At 45.9% G+C, this 20,506-nt stretch overlaps 1 protein-coding gene across 1 annotated transcript in view; it reads left to right on the forward strand.

Annotated features, from left to right (window-relative positions):
- ORC2 (origin recognition complex subunit 2) overlaps positions 1-20,506 on the forward strand; it is a 286,663-nt gene that overhangs the window by 147,210 nt on the left and 118,947 nt on the right. Inside the window, exon 10 of the mRNA XM_085649029.1 lies at positions 3,394-3,503. Coding sequence (XP_085505155.1) covers positions 3,394-3,503 — 110 coding nt within the window. The remainder of the gene's footprint in view (positions 1-3,393; positions 3,504-20,506) is intronic.

Consider the following 20,506-nt stretch of genomic DNA (forward strand, 5'->3'; position numbering starts at 1 on the left):
ATGACTAAGCTTTGTGGACCACCTCCATCTTCCCTACAAGACCACCCACCAATACTCCTCAATCCTGTAGGCTCATTGGGTCACCTCCAGGCTCTCACATTTGAATTTTCTTTTATCCTTTCTATTTTGTTCCTTTATTTCTCGCCAGGTTTACAGTTTCAATAACCTTTCTTTTACTTTGCAATGTTTGAAGGACTTCGGGATGTTATGGCGGTGGGGATGGCGGTTTTCAGGGGATAGTATTGCGATAGTTGTGTCTTGACACAAAGGTACTTTCAATTCTCATCTGTGAGGCCTCAACATGGCTCCCTCAACCGTTGGACAGTGTTGAACCCAGTAGCTTCTATGTGAGAGACTGAGGAAAACACTATTGCATGTTTTGTTATACTGAATATGTGTGAAATGTAATAAAGAAAACTTTCGCTGATTTCTATACCTGTTCCCCATTGTCGAGCAGATTTAGTGCAAATGTAATCCAGTTTTTCCTGGTAATATGTGTCTGTGGAAAAAAATCGGATGTGAGGTGTTCCACTCACAACTCGAAATTCTGATTCATGAGTAAACTCCTGTTGTATCTCGATTTCCCACACTGCTCATAATGAGAAGCTTACAATTCTGAAAACGTTAACTGAGCTTTCAAGAGATGAGGACGCAGTTGCCATATCTTATGAATGACTTTCTCAGGCTTTTCATTTTCTAAATTCGAAACAATTATTGCCCAATAATCTTCACAAGTTTTTACATACCTTGCATTAACACAGTCTGATGTTGTCAGTAGTTGGAGAGAACACCACAGAGCCAATCTGTAAAACTTTTACCTGAGAATGTAAAAGTACAGAACATTTTTAACTCAGTAGTCGAGCTAATGAGCCTAGCTCAGACCTGCGTCTGAACTAGAGGCTCCTGGCCACTTGAATTGGGAGTCCTTTCAGTCCATCACAAATGGCGTTTGGCTAACACTGATGCAAATGTAGTTGACACAAGTCAGCAATTTCTAACTCGTTAATCTGTCAACATAAGCCACTAACAGTGGCTATGAGGTTTAGGTTCTAAGTTGGTGTGTGCCTCTGTCTGTCTTTCTGTGTGTTCCAGGATTCAATTAGGAAACCTGGACTGATGGAGAAGCTCTTCATACACCATGCTACGTTGCTAACTTTCATCACTGCTTCCAGAACTCTATTGTTGTTTTTTGTTGGTTTTATCGAGTCTGTTTGCCAACCCTTTGGCTTTTTTGAATCCTTTGACATTTCAAGAGACTAGCTCCCTTCTCTCCATCTCTGAGATTTATGAAGGTATATGGTTTTCCAATTGGGCTCTGAATGGGCTTTGGTGGAATACTACTCTATGCTATTGGTAAAACACACTTTCAGTGAGTGGGTGATCCTTCTCCGCTCAAGTGGTGAAGTGAGTTCTTCATAGTCACTGGGTTGAGAGCTTTGAAAACGAGGTGCATCATGATGCTTTTAAAAAATAGGTGTCCCCTTACACTTCTCCTCCATCATCCCACCATACCTCAGGAGGTCCAAAATAGCGTGTAAAAATGCATGCTCAAAATGGGTCTGACTAGGACCCAAGAAATAGTTCTTGACTTGGCACCCACCTTTTCACTTATAATGGCCCCTTTAGGAGACCAGAGGGCACCACTTCTAGTGTAAGTGTTGGGGTGGATCACGCTTGTCTAGGCAGTAAAAAAGGAGAGTGGCTGTGGTGGCTGAACCATAGGAGACTCTGAAGGCCTTCCTGGTCTACAAATAGGATCATGTTGCAATGCAGAACAAAACGGTGGTGATGGTGGCACTCCCCAGGGGCTGTGTGGAGCGAGGAGGCACAAATGCTTCAGGTGCCTGGGGGCAGCTGCTAAGGTGAGATAATTGCAGCGCTCCAAGGTTTGACTGTGCCCTCGACTTGGGAACTGGTGAGCTGTGGGGAAATTGGTGTACTCGAAGGCTGATGTTGTTTGCCCCCCTCTCCATGGGTCTGACGAAGCCTGAAATCATGTCCTGCTTGGACCCACCGCACTATTTACAATTCCAGTGGGAATTTCCTTTCAGGCTTTGGTAGCCCCACCACATCTGATCTGAAAGGGAACTATCTCTGCCGGCATGTGGCCCATGCCTTGACTTCTATACCCTGCTAGTCTTTCTGGTCAGTTTTTTTCACCTTGTAGTGCTACATCCAGGAGTCTTCCAAGCTCCCAGCGGAATGGGAGCTGGCAAGTAGAGAGAGCGCCTAACTTAGCTTTAGCAATGTCTTGCTTTCAGACCTGCATAAAACAAATGGTGCAATAGAGTCAGTAGTACAAGAATACCAGGCTGGGTGGCCTCTCTGGCAGTCCTGACTGTGGAGCACAAGGTAAATAAAAATTAAGGCAGATTAGCCAAACAAGAGGGGACAATCTGCAAAGGCTGTGGCATTGGTACAGGAGATGATGACCTTCAGATCGACTGCTGTGGAGGCCATGGTAAATCTAGGCGAGAAGATTGAAGTCCTTGATAATCTGAAGAGGAGCACCCACATAAGGGTGCTGGGTGCTACAGAAGAGTTCCCAGCAGAGTACCTTCCTGGCAAATTGAAATAGATTTTGGATGATCTTTTGGGTCTGTCATGAGAGCAGAAGGCTGAGCTAGGGAGGAAGGCATGCAGGCTCTCCCCTAAGCCACAGAGAGATGCACACAGAGGATCTCAGAGACAGCCTCATACAGGAGACAATTTGGAGGCAAACCGTTCTGCTGGAGGATGTGGTTTTTATTTTTTCCAGATCTGAAATCTGGATATGATTGGCAGAAAAAGAGCCTTGGTGGCAATCAAGAACTGATGACAAGGCAATTTGCAGCTACTATGGGCATCCCGGTTCATGTCATAGTGGAGAGTGAGGGGAAGAAATGTCTGTTCTCTTAAGTTTAATTAGCAAAGGCCTTCCTTGAATGCCCAGACCTTTTAAAAGATTAATGCAGCTTTGTTTTGGAGGCTTGGATGCTTTGATTGAGCCTCGAGTTGGGGCCAGTTTCTGGTATGGAGGAGACTTGGGATATTCGCCTGCAGGGAGTAAGGTCAACGAGGGGTTGGTTAATTCTGTTTTAATCCTTCTGCTATCCCTCCACTTTCCCCTTCTGATATTGATCTTTAGTTACCCACAGAGAATGATGCTGAGATTTGCCTTCACAGCAAAATGGTTAATCTGGAATATTCTGGAGAATTTACCTTAATTTGTTAAACTGGGAATGTGGGCTTTTTGGGGTATATTCTGTATCTGGTGGTTGTGGCCAGATTTCCTGTTCTTGAAGTTTGCCAGTAAAAAGAAGTTAGCATTAAATGCATCCTCTAACCTCACCTTTACTTTGGTTCTTTCTCTAAGCTGCTGTCTCAGATAGGCTTGTATTTTGTCAACTGCAGGAAACACTCCGTAACCTCCTGGAAAAGGCCACCCCTACATTCTCTGAGGAGCTGAAGAGCTTGAACCAAAAGCATGAAGCTCTGTTCTATAAGTGGATGTTGCAGTTGCAGTAAGTGTTTGGATTTTGTGAGGGGCATCCTATATGCCCCAATGTGCTATATTTAGGTTACCTGCAAAGTTGCAAATCTATAACAAGCCTTAATACATCACATGGGGGATACCAAATCTGGAAAAAGTGTTAGAACCTAAATCTGCTTTGGAAGAGTTTTATGATTGACAGATCCTTGTAGGTTACATTGGGGAGTCTTAGATCTGAATAAACGTCATATCAAGTGAATTGTATAGTTGTACTGCACTTTACATACCCCTTGAAAGAGTTCCATTAATTTTAATTACAAAGTACATTCTTAAAATAATGATTTTATAACTTCTTTCTTGTGACCATGTCAAAACAAGATAGCAGGACCCCATATGGTTTCTTCATAGATCCGTTACACAATCTTGAAAGGACACTAGATGATCATCGTTCTTAGTACCTCTGTTGGAGCTTTCGATCTGGTTATCAAGGAGACAGTTGTGTTTTTTAATTTCAGGATTCAACAGTGATCAAAAAGGTTATTTCGAAAGTCGAGGTCTTCTGTAAACCCCTCATTGTAAGAGCAGCATTTAGTACTGTACTGTACAGTCTCCTACATTCCTATCACATAGGAAGACCACCACTTTGATGACAGTCCCTAAAGTTGTGCCAGCCTCAATAAGTGTGTGAAGGATATTTGCTCTTATTAATTGAAAACATTGCACGTGTGGCACTTGCAGCTTCAAGAAACAGTTTTTTCTTTCTGGTGTGAGTTTATTCATAACCTTTTATCATCACCTAACCATATTCTGTGAATTAAAATAGCTTTGGTGTCTCAGTGACATCTCTGTCAGAACTCTGACAGACATCTCAGAAGTGAAATGACCTTCGGCATTGCATAGGATTATATGATTTTCAGAATCTCTGATTTGCGTACCTTTTAACTTTAATACAGAAACCTCAATTTTTGGTAATGTTTGTCTGGCCGGGACTGACCCAGAGGGGCGGTGAGACGAGGAGCCAGGGCAGAGGAGGCTCAGTCAGGGAAGAGTCTAGTAATACTGTTTTGGTCTCTCCCAGCGAACGATCCATGCGGTGGGGATTGTTGTGCCTCTTATTGAGGTATTTGTGACTTTTTGGCTGATTCCTTTGTTCTTGCAATGGTCTTATCGGTATGACGCCTGACTCCAAAATGGCGGCGGTAAAAGCAGTGCGACGATACGATTTCTGCCGGTGACTGTGAGGTGCTGGGAAGGCTGAGCATCTGAGCAAATTTTGAGGAGGTAGTGTGTGAGCTCCACATGAAGCGCTTGATGGGGAGACCGCTCTTGTGCCTGTGATCTCATCATGATTGATGCCTGACTTTAAAATGGCGGCCTCATGCTGACGAGGAGAAGCCCACCTCTTATTGTTTTGCTTTATGCTGACGATTTGGCGTGTACATAATAAGTTACAGTGTTAACGCTTGGGTCAAAGTGGGAGTGCTTTGCTGTATAATCAATAGTCCGTAATAACATCGTATCGATCACACCAACTACATTTTTATGTAACGCTTACTACCCCTGACAAAGCATCGAAGCCCTTGTGCCTCTGTGATTTGAACAATTCCAGCACCCTTCGATGATTAAAGATGTTGCGGTGCGGGATAGCTGCGGCCCCAGGCTCTCTCAGCAGGGTCTTCGGAGGCAAGCCCGCAGTGCCCTTCACGACCTTGGAGTGCGCGTGGAGACCTTTCAGCTTGGCACAGGTGAGACTTTCGGTGTCAAAGGTTAGGGGTAGTGACAGGAGTCCTGAGGCAAGTAATGCTATGAGGTCGGGAAAGTAAATGTCATCCAACATGGCCGCCGGACGGTGAGGAGCTCCAGGAGGGAGCTCCGAGGCTGAGGATTGCTCAAGCGAGCTGAAATCCTTGTTTGGCCTCGCATCCCGTTCATCGGACCCCCGAGCCGATATCGGAACATTCGACCCATGCTGGGGAACCTATCTGACTGAGGACTCACTGCCAGTGGCCAGGACGCTTCAAGAAGGGACAGGAGAGGTGCCCCAGCAGGTCATTGGTTTTTGCCGCATCCCTCGATCGATGGTGGTGACTGTGGCTTAAGGTGAAGCTGGGCCTTTGTTTCGAGTGTGGCCCAGGTGGCACTGCCGATGGGTGAGGGCTCGGCTGGCTGGAGTGCCCGACGAGACTTGGTCCAGGTGCGGACCTGGAGTTCGCTTGAGGTTCTCGCCCAGGCTTGAGGTGCTGGGTCCCGCACTGCACCCTCACCCCCCTGAAGGCACAGCAGCTGTTCTGCTGCAGTGTGGCCACCATGGTTTCCCCGACAGGAGGCTGACTGCAGCAGGGACCAATCAAGAGCAGTTATGATGTCATTGGCTGCAGCATCGGACCGGTGAGACTGCTGTTCGACGCTCTGTGTGTTGATCGCTGAGGGGGGCCGCTCTCCTCCCTCCTTAAGTGGCAGGAGTTTCGGAACTCGAGAGTTCTTTGGTTTTTTCTTTTTTTTTTTACCATGGTGATCGCCCCCTGCCTAGTAATGGGGAGCGGGGCATTGGCGGATTCAAGACTGGGACTGCTGCACGATTTTTGCTGATGGAGGAAGGGAAGGGAGGCGATTGCAGTTGACACCTTTGGAGAGGTGGCCTTGCAGTTCGGTGGAGACTTTTGCTGCCCCATCCATTTTTTCCCTTCCTTTCGTCTTGAGCTGCATTGGAATCAAAATGGCCTAGAGCTTAGCTAGCTCAGGCTAAAGAAATAGAATGAGGGTTAAACAGCCGGGGAACTGGAAATAAAAAAAGGAATTCCTTGGTTAGCTGCCTACAAAGAGGAAGCCAGGTTTGGAATGAATCCAAACTGATCTGATGTAACTGACCTACTCTGATAATTTGCAATCTACCTGGTTGTCCCCCTGGACTGGGCCAAATAATAATGATTACTGTAAAAACATGGTTGGTGGGGTCCTGACCTCTTGTTAGTTAGGCGATACACTGCTATAAATGTTTTACACTGCAGTTAAAATGGCACCTTTAGAGTATATACTGCATATATTTGTATGATAACTACGACCCAGCCTTATGCTTGATTCCGGACTGTGCCTCGGCATTTCTTCTTCGGCCTGAGTCCTGATTGTATCTCGGAATTTCTACCGTTCAACCATGTGCACACCTTACCCCACCCGGAACTCGAATCTTGTGCGCTACGGACCCAACTCCTGGTCCATTAACTACCCAGACAAAATAACCAGTAATGCAAAAAAGAACTTCAAGCATAGTACTCTAAAACAACACCCGGAAACACTCATTGTAGAAAACTACAACACAGCGACCAACGGCAACACGAAAACTAACTTCATTTTCTACACAAATCGCCCGGCTAAATGGAAAACCACCTTCTCTCTTCACCTTCAAGTCGCCAAGTCAGTAATCATTCCCTATGGTGAAAAAATCTCCACTACCATCTCCCGACCTTCAAAGGGGAACTCACCGTCTCCATCTACAGAACTGGAACCATTCTCATACAGGCCACCGACCCGCACCTCACCACTTTTGGCCGCCACTTCCCCACACTTCTTTCCTCGTTAACTCAAATGAGCCATCAAACCATATCTCCCCAGCCATCACCCTTACTAATAACGTGGAACTGATCCAATCTCCCTGCCCTGAAGAACCTCTCTTCAACTCATAGACATCCACATCACTCACTATAATCACACTACCCCTATCATTACTCTCCACCGCCAAACACCCACAACTATTACATCTACTGAGCACACCAGGAACAACAAAATCACGATTAACAAACACCACAAGACCGATCTAGATCTTAAAAGCTCGGACTTTAACCTCTGCTCTCCCGTGACCGAAATCCCCACAGGCACTCTCTGCTCGACCCCTTATAATCTGGACCCTCCCTCACAAACTACCTCTTCCTCCAACACAGACCCTTACTTCCCCCATGTCCAACGTCCTCTCCAATCCAGTGGTCACTCTCCCCCCTACTACCACTGCACACTCCCCCTCCGATGTCCCACATCCACAGACACAACCGGTCTCCACTGCTTACCTCACTGACCACCCCCGTGACATCCCCATGGCCAACGTCATCACCAATCCTACAAACACGTTCCCCCCCTATTATCACTACACGCTCCCCCTCCGCCATCGCACACCCACATACACAACCTGCCTCCACCGCTAATCTCATTGACATTCCCCGGAACTCGGACTTCTTACCTAGAATTTCTCTCCCTCCTCACTTGGACAGTAGACCCTCTACTCCTCCTTTGAACTCCTTGAATGGGAGCATTACTAATCCGGCTCCCCGCGTCCAACCTCTCCCCTCTCCTAATCCCACTGATTCTGTCCAATCCCCGACCCCTGTTCACTCTCCCTCCAAAGTCATTCTCGGCACCTGCCTAAAACCTTAAACTTTTTCAGTTCAATAGCACAGCAACTGAACAGAATGGAGCTGAAAATTAACTCCCTTGCTGCTGATTTCCTATTCTTACAACAAGATCTTCTCAACAGGACCAAGTCGCCGTGCTCCCTCTCCCCGGGTAGATTTCCTCCCACCCCACTCAATACCGCTCCCTTGTCCCCACAGTGCACCCCTCGTCCCTCCAGTCTGTCAGCGAGTCAGGCACTTCGACGCAACTGGGATCGCCAACCCTTTTCGATACCGAAACCTGATGAGATCAACGATTCTTACGTCGCTTTGAGCCAGAAGTCATCCCCTTTCCCCATCCCTGTTATTATCGGCACTAACAGAATCCCTAAAAATGTCCACTCGCCTAGACCTACTGCTCAATACTCCTCTATCCACCTTACTCCCCCCATCATCGAGGATCCCCGTCCTCTCTCTTGCATGCTGCTCAACTGCAGATCAGCAGTACAACACGCCACAGACATTGTTGAAGCTCTACTCGCTGAAGAAATTGACATCGCTTTCCTCACTGAATCCTGGCTCAATGTCCACTCCACCCCCATTCTTGATGTTCTCACCCCTCCAGGGTACACCATCATCAGACAAGACAGCGCGATCAAAACTGGAGGAGGACTAGCCATCATCCACAAGGCAGGAATACAGATTACCAAAGTTAAACCTGCAGAATACGTATCGTTTGAATACCTGGGTGTCAAACTCACTGCCAAGGGCACCTCACCCATCAAATTCCACACCATCTACCATCCTCCTGGAGAGCGTACCCTTTTCCCCGAAGAACTAACAGACCTAATTTCACGGTTCTCCATGGCAGACACTAAAGACCTGTTCCTGGGTGACCTCAACATCCACTGGAACGACCCAGAAGACTCCACTGCCCAGAACCTATCCAACCTACTTGAAATATATAACCTCAAACAACTCTGCAATAAACCAACTCACATCAAAGGTGTAACACTGGATGCGATCATTACCAACATGATCTGGTCTCTCTGAGAGCGATTTCTCCCATTGACTGGCCCGACCACCACCTCATTCTGTTCAAGATTGATGCACTTGTCTTCCACCAACCTATTCGTGATGACAAACCTAAACACTGGATCAGAAATATAAAAGAAATCCCTTTATCCGAACTTGAATCCAGGATTCATGCCCATCTTCAACTCCAACCCTCATCATTGACGGCCGATGACCTCACTACACACTTTAACTCAAAAATGACAGAGGTTCTAGACCAAGAGGCTCCTCTCAAACTCAAACAATTGAGGCGAACCAAATCTAAACCCTGGTTTAACATGGATCTGAATGAGGAAAGGCGTCAACTCAGACAAACGGAAAGGTCTTGGAGACTAAGCCCCTCGACCTTACACCTAGCACGACTTAGATCTGCTCGGCAAGCATACAAAAAACACATTTTCAGTGAAAAGGCGTCTTTCTTCCGCAGCCAACTAGATCTGGCGAAAAACAGACAGAGAGAACTCTTCAACCTTGTCAAAAGCCAAACTAACTGCACTCCCTCTCAAGAAATCAAAGCCACCAATGAGCGTTGTGAAGAAATTGCCACCTTCACTAATAAAGTCTCCAAAAATTGATCAATCCTTCATCCAAACCTCTAACCCTCCTTCCCTCTTAACCTGCCCCACTCTAACCACCCCTGATCATTCAGAAAGAGTTCTTACCAAGGACAATCAGGTCTGCCTCCAGCTAAAAAAACAATGCGCATTGGTCCGACTTTGAGCTAATGTCGGAAAATGAGGTCTTCAGTATAATTTCTAACCTAAAACCTTCCTCCCACACTATGGACCCCATCCCATCCACATTCATAAAAGAACTCAACCACACCATTTCATCTTTCTGGACAAAAATCATCAACGCCTCTCTCACCTCAGGCTGTGTCCCAAACTCCCTTCAACTTGGACAAATCACACCCATTCTCAAAAAAACAGGGGCCAACCCTAATGATCTCAACAACCTCCGACCTATCTCCAACCTCCCATTCCTTGCAAAAACATTGGAGAAATGCGTTCTCCACCAACTCAACAAACACATTGATGAGTTCAATCTCCTCAACACCTTTCAATCAGGATTCAGGAAAGGCTGTAGCACGGAAACAGCTATGCTCAACGTCTCTGACGATATTCACAAGGCTTTAGATGAAGGTGATGCCTGCCTACTCATCCTTATTGACCTATCTGCAGCATTCGACACAGTAAATCATCCAGCGCTTCTGGAGACCTTGTCGAAGCGCTCCGGCATCAATGGCACAGTACTAAAATGGTTCACCTCCTTCCTTCAACACCGCTCGCAACAAATTAAAATCAACTCTTGTCTCTCGAAGCCAACAAAAGTCACACTTGGGGTCCCGCAAGGCTCTATCCTCTCCCCGGCCCTCTTCAGTCTTTTCATGGAGCCCCTCACAATTATCTTGAAAAAAGCTGGAGTGAATTACCACATTTACGCTGATGACACCCAAATCTATTTCAAAATCAAGTCTCCCAGTGACATCCAACACCTCAATGCCACTCTAACCGAGATCCAAACTTGGTTCAATGCTAACCACTTAAAGTTCAACCCAGATAAAACAGAACTAATCCTATTCTCTCCAGAAAGCAACCATCGTACAATCCAAGAGTGGCTCCAGAATCTGGTCCCCCTAAACTGGCCCATCGTCCTATCCGACTCAGTTAAGTCCCTAGGCATCACCCTTGACAAGAACTTATCTATGGAGGCCCACATCAAAAACTCTGCAAAAAGTGCTCTTTTCTCTCCAAAACACCTCAAGAAATTGAAACCTTTTCTTCCCCATGATGACCTTAAGACCGTAGTCCAATCCCTAGTTCTCTCTAAAATCGACTACGGGAACGCCATCCTAACAGGGACTCCAAAAGCTCACCTAGCCCCTCTAAGGGCAGTGTTGAACATGGCCGCTCGACTCGTATCTGGAGTAAAAAGATTTGAACACATCATTCCAGCTCTCAACTCCCTCAACTGGCTTCCCATGGAAGGGAGGAGTATTTACAAACTGGCCTGCATCACACACAAAACCCTTCACTCTCCGGCCCCTAACTTCCTGAACAACAAACTGGTAAGAGCAGGTCAATCCAGAACGCTGAGAAGCTCCAACTCACTCCTTCTTATTCCTCCGAAACTGAAAAAGAAAACCACACAATACCGATCTTTCTCTGGCAATGCTCCCAGGATATTGAACGCTCTCCCTAGAGTTCTCAGATGCAACCCCTCCTTCTCCTGTTTCAAAAGGGACCTGAAAATCCATCTCCTTAACAAATACTTTCCTGACCAACGTCAACTAACCTTGACTGCAATATCCAAGTTTGCTCCTCTCTCTTGACATTCAAGGATAGTTGGTGACCGGACTGTGTTAACCACCTTATCTTCCATGCTGTATTTTTTTTATCCCTGGTTTGCTTCCTTACTGCCTGCCTACTATGTAATGCAATTTCCTTCTGTTTATTTCTTTACAGTATGTATGTAAAGCGCTCTTATACCTACGGGTCAAGCTAGCGCTATATAAAGCTTTTAAAATAAATTAAATAAAATAAGTTTGTCTTTTCTTACCACCATTCCACTGCAAGCCACACTTTTTCTTGCACGAAATGATTCAGGGGCACATGCCTCAAGCATTTTTGCCTTCGCGAATGGGCCACTTTGCAGAATCGGCCTGTTTGCGAACGTGAAAAATGCTTCATTTGATTTGATTTGATTTGATTTGAGATTATATTTATAAACCGCAGCTATCACTCCGCGAGGAGTATCTTGGCGCTAACGTCGTACGGTGGTGAGAAAGAAAGATTATTGACCCGCTAAGAGCAATTAGATCAAAGCAAGACAGCAGTCCTCCGAGATGCCATAAATCCAAGTTTTAAGATCTTTCCTGAATAAGAGTTCAGTGTTGCAAAGTTTAATCTGGGCTGGCAGCTTATTCCAGACTCTGGCACCCAGGAAGGCCAGGGTTCTTGCGCCTTTTAATTTGTATCTAAAGTTGGGCAGTTTAAGAAGATTTGCTGAAGAAGATCTAAGCAACCTGGTAGTAGTGTATGGAGTGAAGCGTGCCGACAAAAATTTGGGACCAACCCTCATTTTTGCCCTAAACGTAATAAGAAGAATCTTAAAAAGGATTCTTTTGGGGACCGGAAGCCAATGAAGTTTATTCAAGGCTGCAGAGGCTGAAGACTTTCTAGGGAGCTTAAGCACCAGGCGGGCTGCGGCATGTTGTACCACCTGAAGCTTCTTTAAAACTGACCTATTTACTCCAGCCAAAAGGCCATTACAATAGTCAATACGGGAGAGTATCAGGGCCACTGCCACAGACGTTCTTGCAGACAGAGGAAGAAACGTGAACATTTTTTTAAAGGTTTTGATTAGACCAAAACACATACCTGCAACTGCTTTGGTATGGGGAGGAAAGAGAGAGTGTTATCAAATTGAACTCCTAAATTCCTGGCAACCTTCACAACCTCAGGTGGTGGGATTGCTCCATCAGGCCACCATTTAGATGGCTGGAAGAGGACATCCGCCCCTATAGGAAGAATCTCCGTTTTGTCCGTGTTGCACTTCAAATGATTATTCAACATCCATTGAAGGACCGCAGTCAAGCAAAGTTTGAAATTTATTTCAGCTTGCGTGGAGTCATTTTCCAAGGAGATAATCATTTGAATGTCATCTGTGTATGACATAACCTCAATCCCGAAAGAATTAATCAGGGTAATGAGGGTAGCCATATAGACATTGAAGAGTAGCGGGCTTAGGGAAGATCCCTGAGGGACTCCTGCTGTGATGGAGCGTTCTGAGGAGAGGAACGAGCCTAGGGTAACCGCCTGTCTCCGAGAGGCCAGGAAGGATTTGATCCACCTCAACACCATACCAGAAATGCCGCTGCATTCGAGACGCCTCAGGAGAATGTCATGGGAGATCGTATCGAATGCAGCCGACAAATCCAAAAGAATCAAAACCGCCCTCCTGCCTCTATCTACAATCATTTTCAAGGAGTCGGAGACTTCGATAAGGGCTGACTCTGTGGAGTGTTTGGGCCGAAATCCGGCTTGACAAGGATGAAGAATATGGTGCTCTTCAAAGAATTTTGTTAGCTCCCTTAGAACAAAGGTTTCCGTGATTTTTCCCAAAATTGGAAGAAGTGAGATGGGGCGAAGGTTTGAGAGCACAGCCGAGTCAATATGTTTTTTTTTTTTAAGTGGTTTAACCAGCGCCAGCCAGCTGGAACAACACCCGTCCTGAGGGACGAATTGACAATCTTATTAATCATAGGATTTACTACCTCTAACATTTTGTGTAGAGCTGACGGAGGGCAGGCATCAAATGGTGATCCCGATTTGCATTTTTCAATGACCATGAGAGTCATATCTAGCGACACAGGTTCGAAAGTGGAGATAGAGGCCGAGCTATCCGTCAAAAGAGGATCGGGGATAAGGTTACAGCCTGGAAAGTCTCTCTGAATTTTAAGGATTTTTTCCTCGAAGAACAGGGAGATCTGGTCACATAGTGACTGAGAGGCTGGAAGCTCCCTTTGTTCCGCCATAGGTTTAATAAAAGACTTCACAATTTGAGAAATCACTTTCTGATTGTCTTAAGCTGTGTTAATTTTTTTTGTAAAAAATTCCTTTTTAGCCAGTTGAACCTGGAGAAAGTACGCTTTCCTACCTTCCCTGAACATTTTTTTTTTTGTTCCTCCATATATCCCTCTCTCCACTGTCGCTCCAGTTGCCTGCAGTGCAGGCGTGCTCGAGCCAGTTGGGACGTAAACTAGGGAGTATTTAGGTTTTTAGATTTTAACGGCTTTCTCTTCATGTCTAAGGGCATGAGAGCCTTACCGACATTGGTCAGCCAGGACTGAAATAGACGAGAATCTATCTCTGTTTTGCCCGTCAAAGTTGGAGCAAGATCTTTAGCCACCATCAGTAGGTTGGGGTTTTTAGCAATCTGTGCCCATGAAGGCCCCTGCTGGGGTTTATTGAAAAATTTCACTATCTGTGTCTTCGGGGTCATCATGATTCTAAGGGAAATGAAAGAGAGATGCAGCAAACCCCAATTTGCGATTCGGTAACCTGTTACTGAATCTGAATATGGGTTTGCGATTCGGTATTTGGAAGGGGCGTGTTTAGGACGTCCCTTCCAAATACCGAATCCAAAAGGTATGCATGAACGTTTTGTGACTGTGAATACGGTCGCAAAACATTGGCATATAACCACCTACTTCAAGTAGGTGGTAACCCATTCGCAAATAGGAAGGGGTCCCCAAGGGACCCCTTCCCCTTTGTGAATGGTTGTAAGAGCATTTTTAAGAGCAGGCAGGGGTCCCACAGACCACTGTCTGGTCTTGAAAAATGAAAAGAAAACTTTTCATTTTACTTTTTGTAAAGCATCTCGTTTTCCTTTCAGGAAAACGTGCTGCTTTACAAAAAAAAAATGCTTTATTTAAAAGCAATCACGGACATGGTTGTCTGCTGACCTCAGTGATTTTTGCGATTCCTAGGGAGTCGTAAATTGCAATCTACCTCAATAATATTAATGAGAGCTATTCCCCATTAGAGGACAGGGTGCTACTCGATCCCATTCCGGGCCAGCCAACGTCCACGATTTACCGCAAACATACTAACAACATGGCGGATCCACTGCCCGCCCTCAGGGAACCATGGGTTAAGGACCTGGGAGACTTTGATGAAGAGGACTGGCAGGAGGCGATCCAGAGTCCTAGGGAGATCGCCATGCGGGTCAGATTTGGACTGGTGCAGCTCAAAATCCTTCATTGCTCGTACTACCAGCGCACTCACCTGTACGCTTGGGGCAGGGCTCTCACGGCACGGTGCGCAAGGGGTTGTGAGGAGGAAGGGACCTTCCTGCACATACTGTGGAGCTGCCCCGAGGTGTCTCGGTTCTGGAGGGGAGTCACGGAAACTATGTCGGAAGTGGTGGGTCAGCCCGTGCCATTGGACCAAAGGTGGCTTATCTTAATGATTAGAGGTGAGGCTGATTGGCCCAGATATAAGAGTATATGGCTGGCTCTAGCGGCGGGTGTGGCTAAGCGTAACATTGCAAGGAATTGGGGGGCGCCCTCATCCCCGTGGGTGGAGGATTGGAAGCAGGATCTTGTCTGGTGCCAGAGGGCAGAGGAAACAGTGTATAAAAGCAGAGGGTGTGCCAAGAAATGAAAAAAAGTGTGGTCACCATGGTGGAGGTACAGAGGGCAGGAGGTGAGAATTAACGATTGGAGGTGGGTTAATACACCTGATTGCTCTGTCTCCTGAATGTGTCATCCCCGACTGTCTGTGCTTGATACCTGATGTACTCTTTAAAATAGTAATTGTAAACCATGGTCTCTTGAGCTTTGTTAATAAAAAAGATTCCCAAAAATATATATATATTAATGAGGTGGAGCAATTTGTGCCCCCTAGGAATCGCAATCGGAAACTCATTGAGATTCATGCATTGTAAATTGTGATGACCTAATTGCGATTCTCAGGTATTCGCAATTAGGTATTCGCAATTTACCATTTTTATGCATGTAGCCCTCAGTCCCTAGCGCACAGAGAAGCAGCAAAGAGGTAACTTGCCGCTGTTCAGTATCTGTGCCCAGGTAGATCTCATTGGTTTAATCAGAACACTGGTATCCTCTCTCTTTCACAAAATGTTCTAATTGCTATAGGAATTTCTCAGTGCACTTGTTTCCAGGTGGGGGCATAACTTGGAGCAATTATCACTGGCAAACTGTTGCCCTAGATATGAACCATGAAGTACCCATCCTTTATTTTCTTTCAATGTTCAGAGAGGAAATTCTTCCTTTTGAGAGTATTCGAAGATTTTGTCTTCCCATTGTAATGCATTAGAACTTTCTTGGAGGGCGTGCACCTCAAACTCTATCCGCACCCCTTAGTATGTCCAGTATTTGATGTATCTTTATTGGAGAATTTACACCCCCTAACATTGAAAATGTCAACTGGAATTTATAACCTATTGGTTACCCTTGATTGTCAAAGTTACCTTTAGACAAGCAGTTTGAAGCCATATAGCCTCAAAACCATCTTAAGGATTCATTGTGAATGTAATATTTTCATCTTAAAAGGATATAGTATCCGGTTACCCCGACATTTTTTTCTACTTGCAAACACTTATTCATCTCTCCTTCTCGCCTACCCTTGTCCCAGAAAGAGGTTAGTAATTGTATCACATTTCTTCAGGTAGATGGTTATCACTTTGCCTGGCCTTTTTATCCTGTCAAAGCTATCTTTCCATTTTAGTGTTTTTTTTCTCCTTACATGAATCAAGGACCAACTTATCTGGTTCACTGATGGTTGTTGTCCTGTTGTCGGAGTCCATATGTTTATCCACATCTGTCTTCAGATTGTTGGAACTTTTCCCAAAACTGAAACATGGTATGTCTTATGCCCCAGTTCAAATGGAACATCAAATGGACAACCATCAGAACTGTATGTTCGAGGCATGTGTGGCTGTAGATACACATGCAGCCTATACTCCTGCCATCTAGTGTTGGATCCAGATATGTGCAAGTTGTTTTTCTTCGAAGAAGTCTTTCAAGTCGCGAAGTTTAGTGACTCTTGCTAGTAATATAAATGGGCATTGACTCCATTGTTAGAATGTTTTCTTTCCGCTGTCTGGTTTGGACGTGTGCTCCCGTGCTGCGGCTCAAGACCGTCGTTAGTACTCTTTTCGGTTCCCACAAGTAACTTCTAACCGCCAGTATTGTTTTTGATCGCATGGCCCTTTTTCCTTCCATTCCAGGTTGATGTCTCCAGCTGCATCCAGGAGATCTTCTGATTCAAACTCAGTCTGTCATGGAGCCTCGCCCTTTGGGGGTCTTCTTTCTCTGGACTTACGACCAGTTCCATACCATGTTACAAGGGTGATGGAATGAACGCTTTTTAGATATGGTCTTCGGTGCCACACAAAATATCCACAGACTGTCTTCATCAGGTCTGTAACCTTTGCCTTTTGTCTGAGCATAACGACCTTGTGTGCAATGCTGCGAAGAACCGATGGACCACTTCGCTACTGAAGAGTTTCAAGAACATCATGCCAAAGCATCTGTAGACGAGGAGGAGGCGTACTCACTAGAGAACAGCGCCAGCTCCGACCTGGAAATCGAAGACCTTCCAGCAGCTCAATAGACTGTGAGTACAGATCCTTTTCTTCATTGATACAGCTCACAGGCCTCCACAAAAGGGCACATAGCCACCTTCCAATAAAAGCGGCTGACCATCGGGCCACTACCTCCCTCGGGCCATGGTCGGCACCGACCATCGACTTTGGCTACAACGCCCATCTCTGGCTCAGTGTAGCGAAAACTCTCCAAGCTAGGCGGCTTAGTGCGGCCCGCGACCGGCTCAGCATCGAGTAATCTGTCGGAGCGGAAATCATTGGCTCTGGAAACAGTCTGTCTCAAAGGTATCATCCCCAAAGTCAAGTACCACCACAGTAGACGACTAAACTGTCGAGCCATTCCTCCATCGGCTCAAGAGGAGATTGATGCTCGACAAATCATTGCCTTCCCACCTTGAACTGCCATACAGCCACCGAAAAGGCAGGTTCCTTTCCGAGAGGACCTAAATATAGCCCCTGCTCCAAAAAAACAGATGTCTACTGGGTAAATAACATTTTCCTTTGGGTCAGCTGGTTGATCACTGATTGCATTCCATTTCCTTCAGATAGGATGATGTGTAACAAGTCCTGCAGGAGAATGATCTTTGCACATTGAAAGGATAAATTGTGTTTTTTTCTAGATACTTTCAGATTCTGCTCTTAAGGGAGAAGGAATGCATCTGGAGCAAGACATCCATTCGAAACTTGGCCCTGATATTGAGGAGTCCATTTTTAACTTTGTTTGATGGTCTTCTCCTAAGAACGACATAAAGAATTTGATTAAATAGCAGTGTATGCCATCTGATTCTTCCTCAACAATTCTCACCTTTGCATTTGCTCACCATTCTTTTTTTTAATAAACCAATTTTATTAATTTTCTTCACTGCCTCTAAAACAGTTCTTTTAGTTTCCCATTGCGTCAATAGCAACTCTTACATTACTTGCCCTAGATCTTAGTGTGCCTCTGTGGGCAGCCCCTTGCTCAGTAAATCGGTTGTTCCATTTTGGCACACAAGTCCATTCCTCTGCTCCACTCCGCCAGAGTGCATGGCTGAAGAGATTTCCATTTGCGGGCAATGTCTCTTTTAGCCACGACTGTGTTCACCCCCATCATATGCGGTTCGGACCTCGGTACGCCCACGTCCTCCCGTATGCCTAATAGGCCCACCCGTGCAGTGCGTTCTAGCTGCCTGAGAAATACTTAAAATAGTGTCATCTCCACCACCTGCCAAAACCCAGTCACCTTGGAGCAAGACAACACCATGTGTCAGCAGTTTGCTTTTGTTTGGTGGATCGAAAACAATTTTGTTAAGGTAAAGTCCCTGCGTACCATAGACCTTTTGGCGTAAAATATGAAAGTTGAAGATAGGGATGTTGGATCAAACTCATCCTGGAGGAGATGACAATCTCCTGGGAGGCCAGTCGGTCTTCCCGCAAGTCTGCATCAACTAAAGCACCCACCTACTCCTCCCTCCTCTGCCTAAATGCCAGAAATACATCAGGCTCATGGATAACCAGCATGCAGTATATTTGTGAAATTGCTCCTTTGCCCAGGTAGCCCATTAGTAGCCTTGCTTCAAGGGGAAATGTATGCATCCTGTTTATTATTATACCAGCATTATTACCGTTAAGACTAAACCCCCTGCACTGCTATGATAATGGTACTGTTTCCAAAAATGCTTAATAATACTAAGTGCAAAATAAAAGCTGTGCTTTAAGGGGCTTCATTTGTGTATGTCAGTAGAGTCGCCTAGGTGGTGGGAGAGCGCGTTGACGGAGCTGCAGATATTGGTAGAATTGTGTGTTGGTTGAGCAGAATTGTTGTAGGTATTGAAAGGAGCAGATATGTCCGCTTTGCAAAACATCACCCAGTGTCGTAAGCTCACTTTTGTCCTAAGACTGAAATCATTCAAATGGGCAGCATGACTCAGCCGTGAATTGGGTAACTTTTTGGTCCCACCCAGTAAACCTTGGTTGTCATATCTAGGTCGGCGGGGAACCCTCCCATTTCTAAATCCTCATGAACCACTTCTAAGAGATAGGGGCTCAGCAGGTCTAGGTACTTTTGGTATAACTCTAGAGGAAACCTGCCACCCCTTGGGGTTTTCCCTGACTTCATGTCAGTAAAGGCATCTGCAATCTCCTCCAATGTTATTGGCCCTTTAAGGTCTTTGAGGAGGGGTTGGGGGTGGGGGGTAAGTTGCAGTAGTAGATAATAATTAGCAAATGCCGAAGCTACCTCAGTTGAGGTGCATCTATGAGTATTCGGCGGCTCCACTATTTCGGGAACTATCCTCTGTCGTTTCTCTGGTCGCCAACCAACACAGTGGTTTGCCACTTTTATCTTCCTATTTGTATACTCGCTGCATGGATGCCCTCCAGCATTGTCGGGCCTCCTTAAACGAGAGTTGTCTCAATGAGGCTCAGAGAATGCTGATCTGCCACTCCTGCGCTACCGATGGTGTCAGTGAGAGTTAGTTCCCGCATACAGTATCTGGGTTTCAAATGGAGTTATCTGACCGAGTTTGGCTTTTTCTTTATGCCGTAAAAAGCTCCGTGCCAGTACTCTAGTAGTAACTTTTCCTGCTGCCCGTAATGTCCCTGGAGAAGTGACCATGCCCATGTTTTAGGTAAATTAGGCTCGAAGTTTTGATTGTGTCAGGGCACTGAATGTCACTTAGATGCTAAGCTTTAAGTTGCCAAATAGGGCGGAGCATGGCACTTGACTGCCCGAAAGAAGCGGTGATGAGAGAGTGATCGGAAATTCCATCAGGGAGAATAGTTACATCTGTTAATTGCAGGGTGTCAGCTGAGGGGGGAGGGGAGGAAGCCTGTGCGGGACAATGTCTTGTAAACAAACGGTGGAGGTAGGAGTAAATTCTGTCTCTGGGGTGCCATACTCTCTAGACATCACAAAGTCCATAGAGCTCAACCAGACTAAGAATTGTTTGGCTCGTGATAGTTGGTGCATGATAGGGGCTCCTGAACAGTCAGCAACAAGGTCAGTGGGTGTGTTAAAGTCTCCTCCTATAATGATATTTCCGTGGGGAAACACAGGAATCATGTTCTGAAGTGCGTCCAGCGTTTGAGCAGGGAGATGAGGAGACACATAAGCACTCAAAAGATTATATTGTTGTGCATCCTGGCAATTCCTCTCCCTTCTCCCCTTCCCTCCCTTCTCCCCTCCTGCCCCCCACGAATTGGACCCTGGTACTTGAGGTTGTGTACGTTACCACCAGAGCAAAGGTTCTGTGTAAGAGTATGGGGATATACCCCCACCCCTTCCCCGGGAGCCCCTTGCGTATTCTGCGGGGTATGCTCAGTTGTAGCCATAGCACTTCAGGAATGGGTATTGGGTTCCTAGTAAGTGCGTCTCTTGCAGCATCAGTATGGCCGACATGAAGCACCATGAAGGTATGAGGGGCCTGATTCTTCGGGTGGGCCCTAGGAACATAACAACAAAATCCAG

The sequence above is a fragment of the Triturus cristatus genome, chromosome 3_2, assembly GCF_964204655.1.
Source record: "Triturus cristatus chromosome 3_2, aTriCri1.1, whole genome shotgun sequence".
NCBI lineage: Eukaryota > Metazoa > Chordata > Amphibia > Caudata > Salamandridae > Triturus > Triturus cristatus.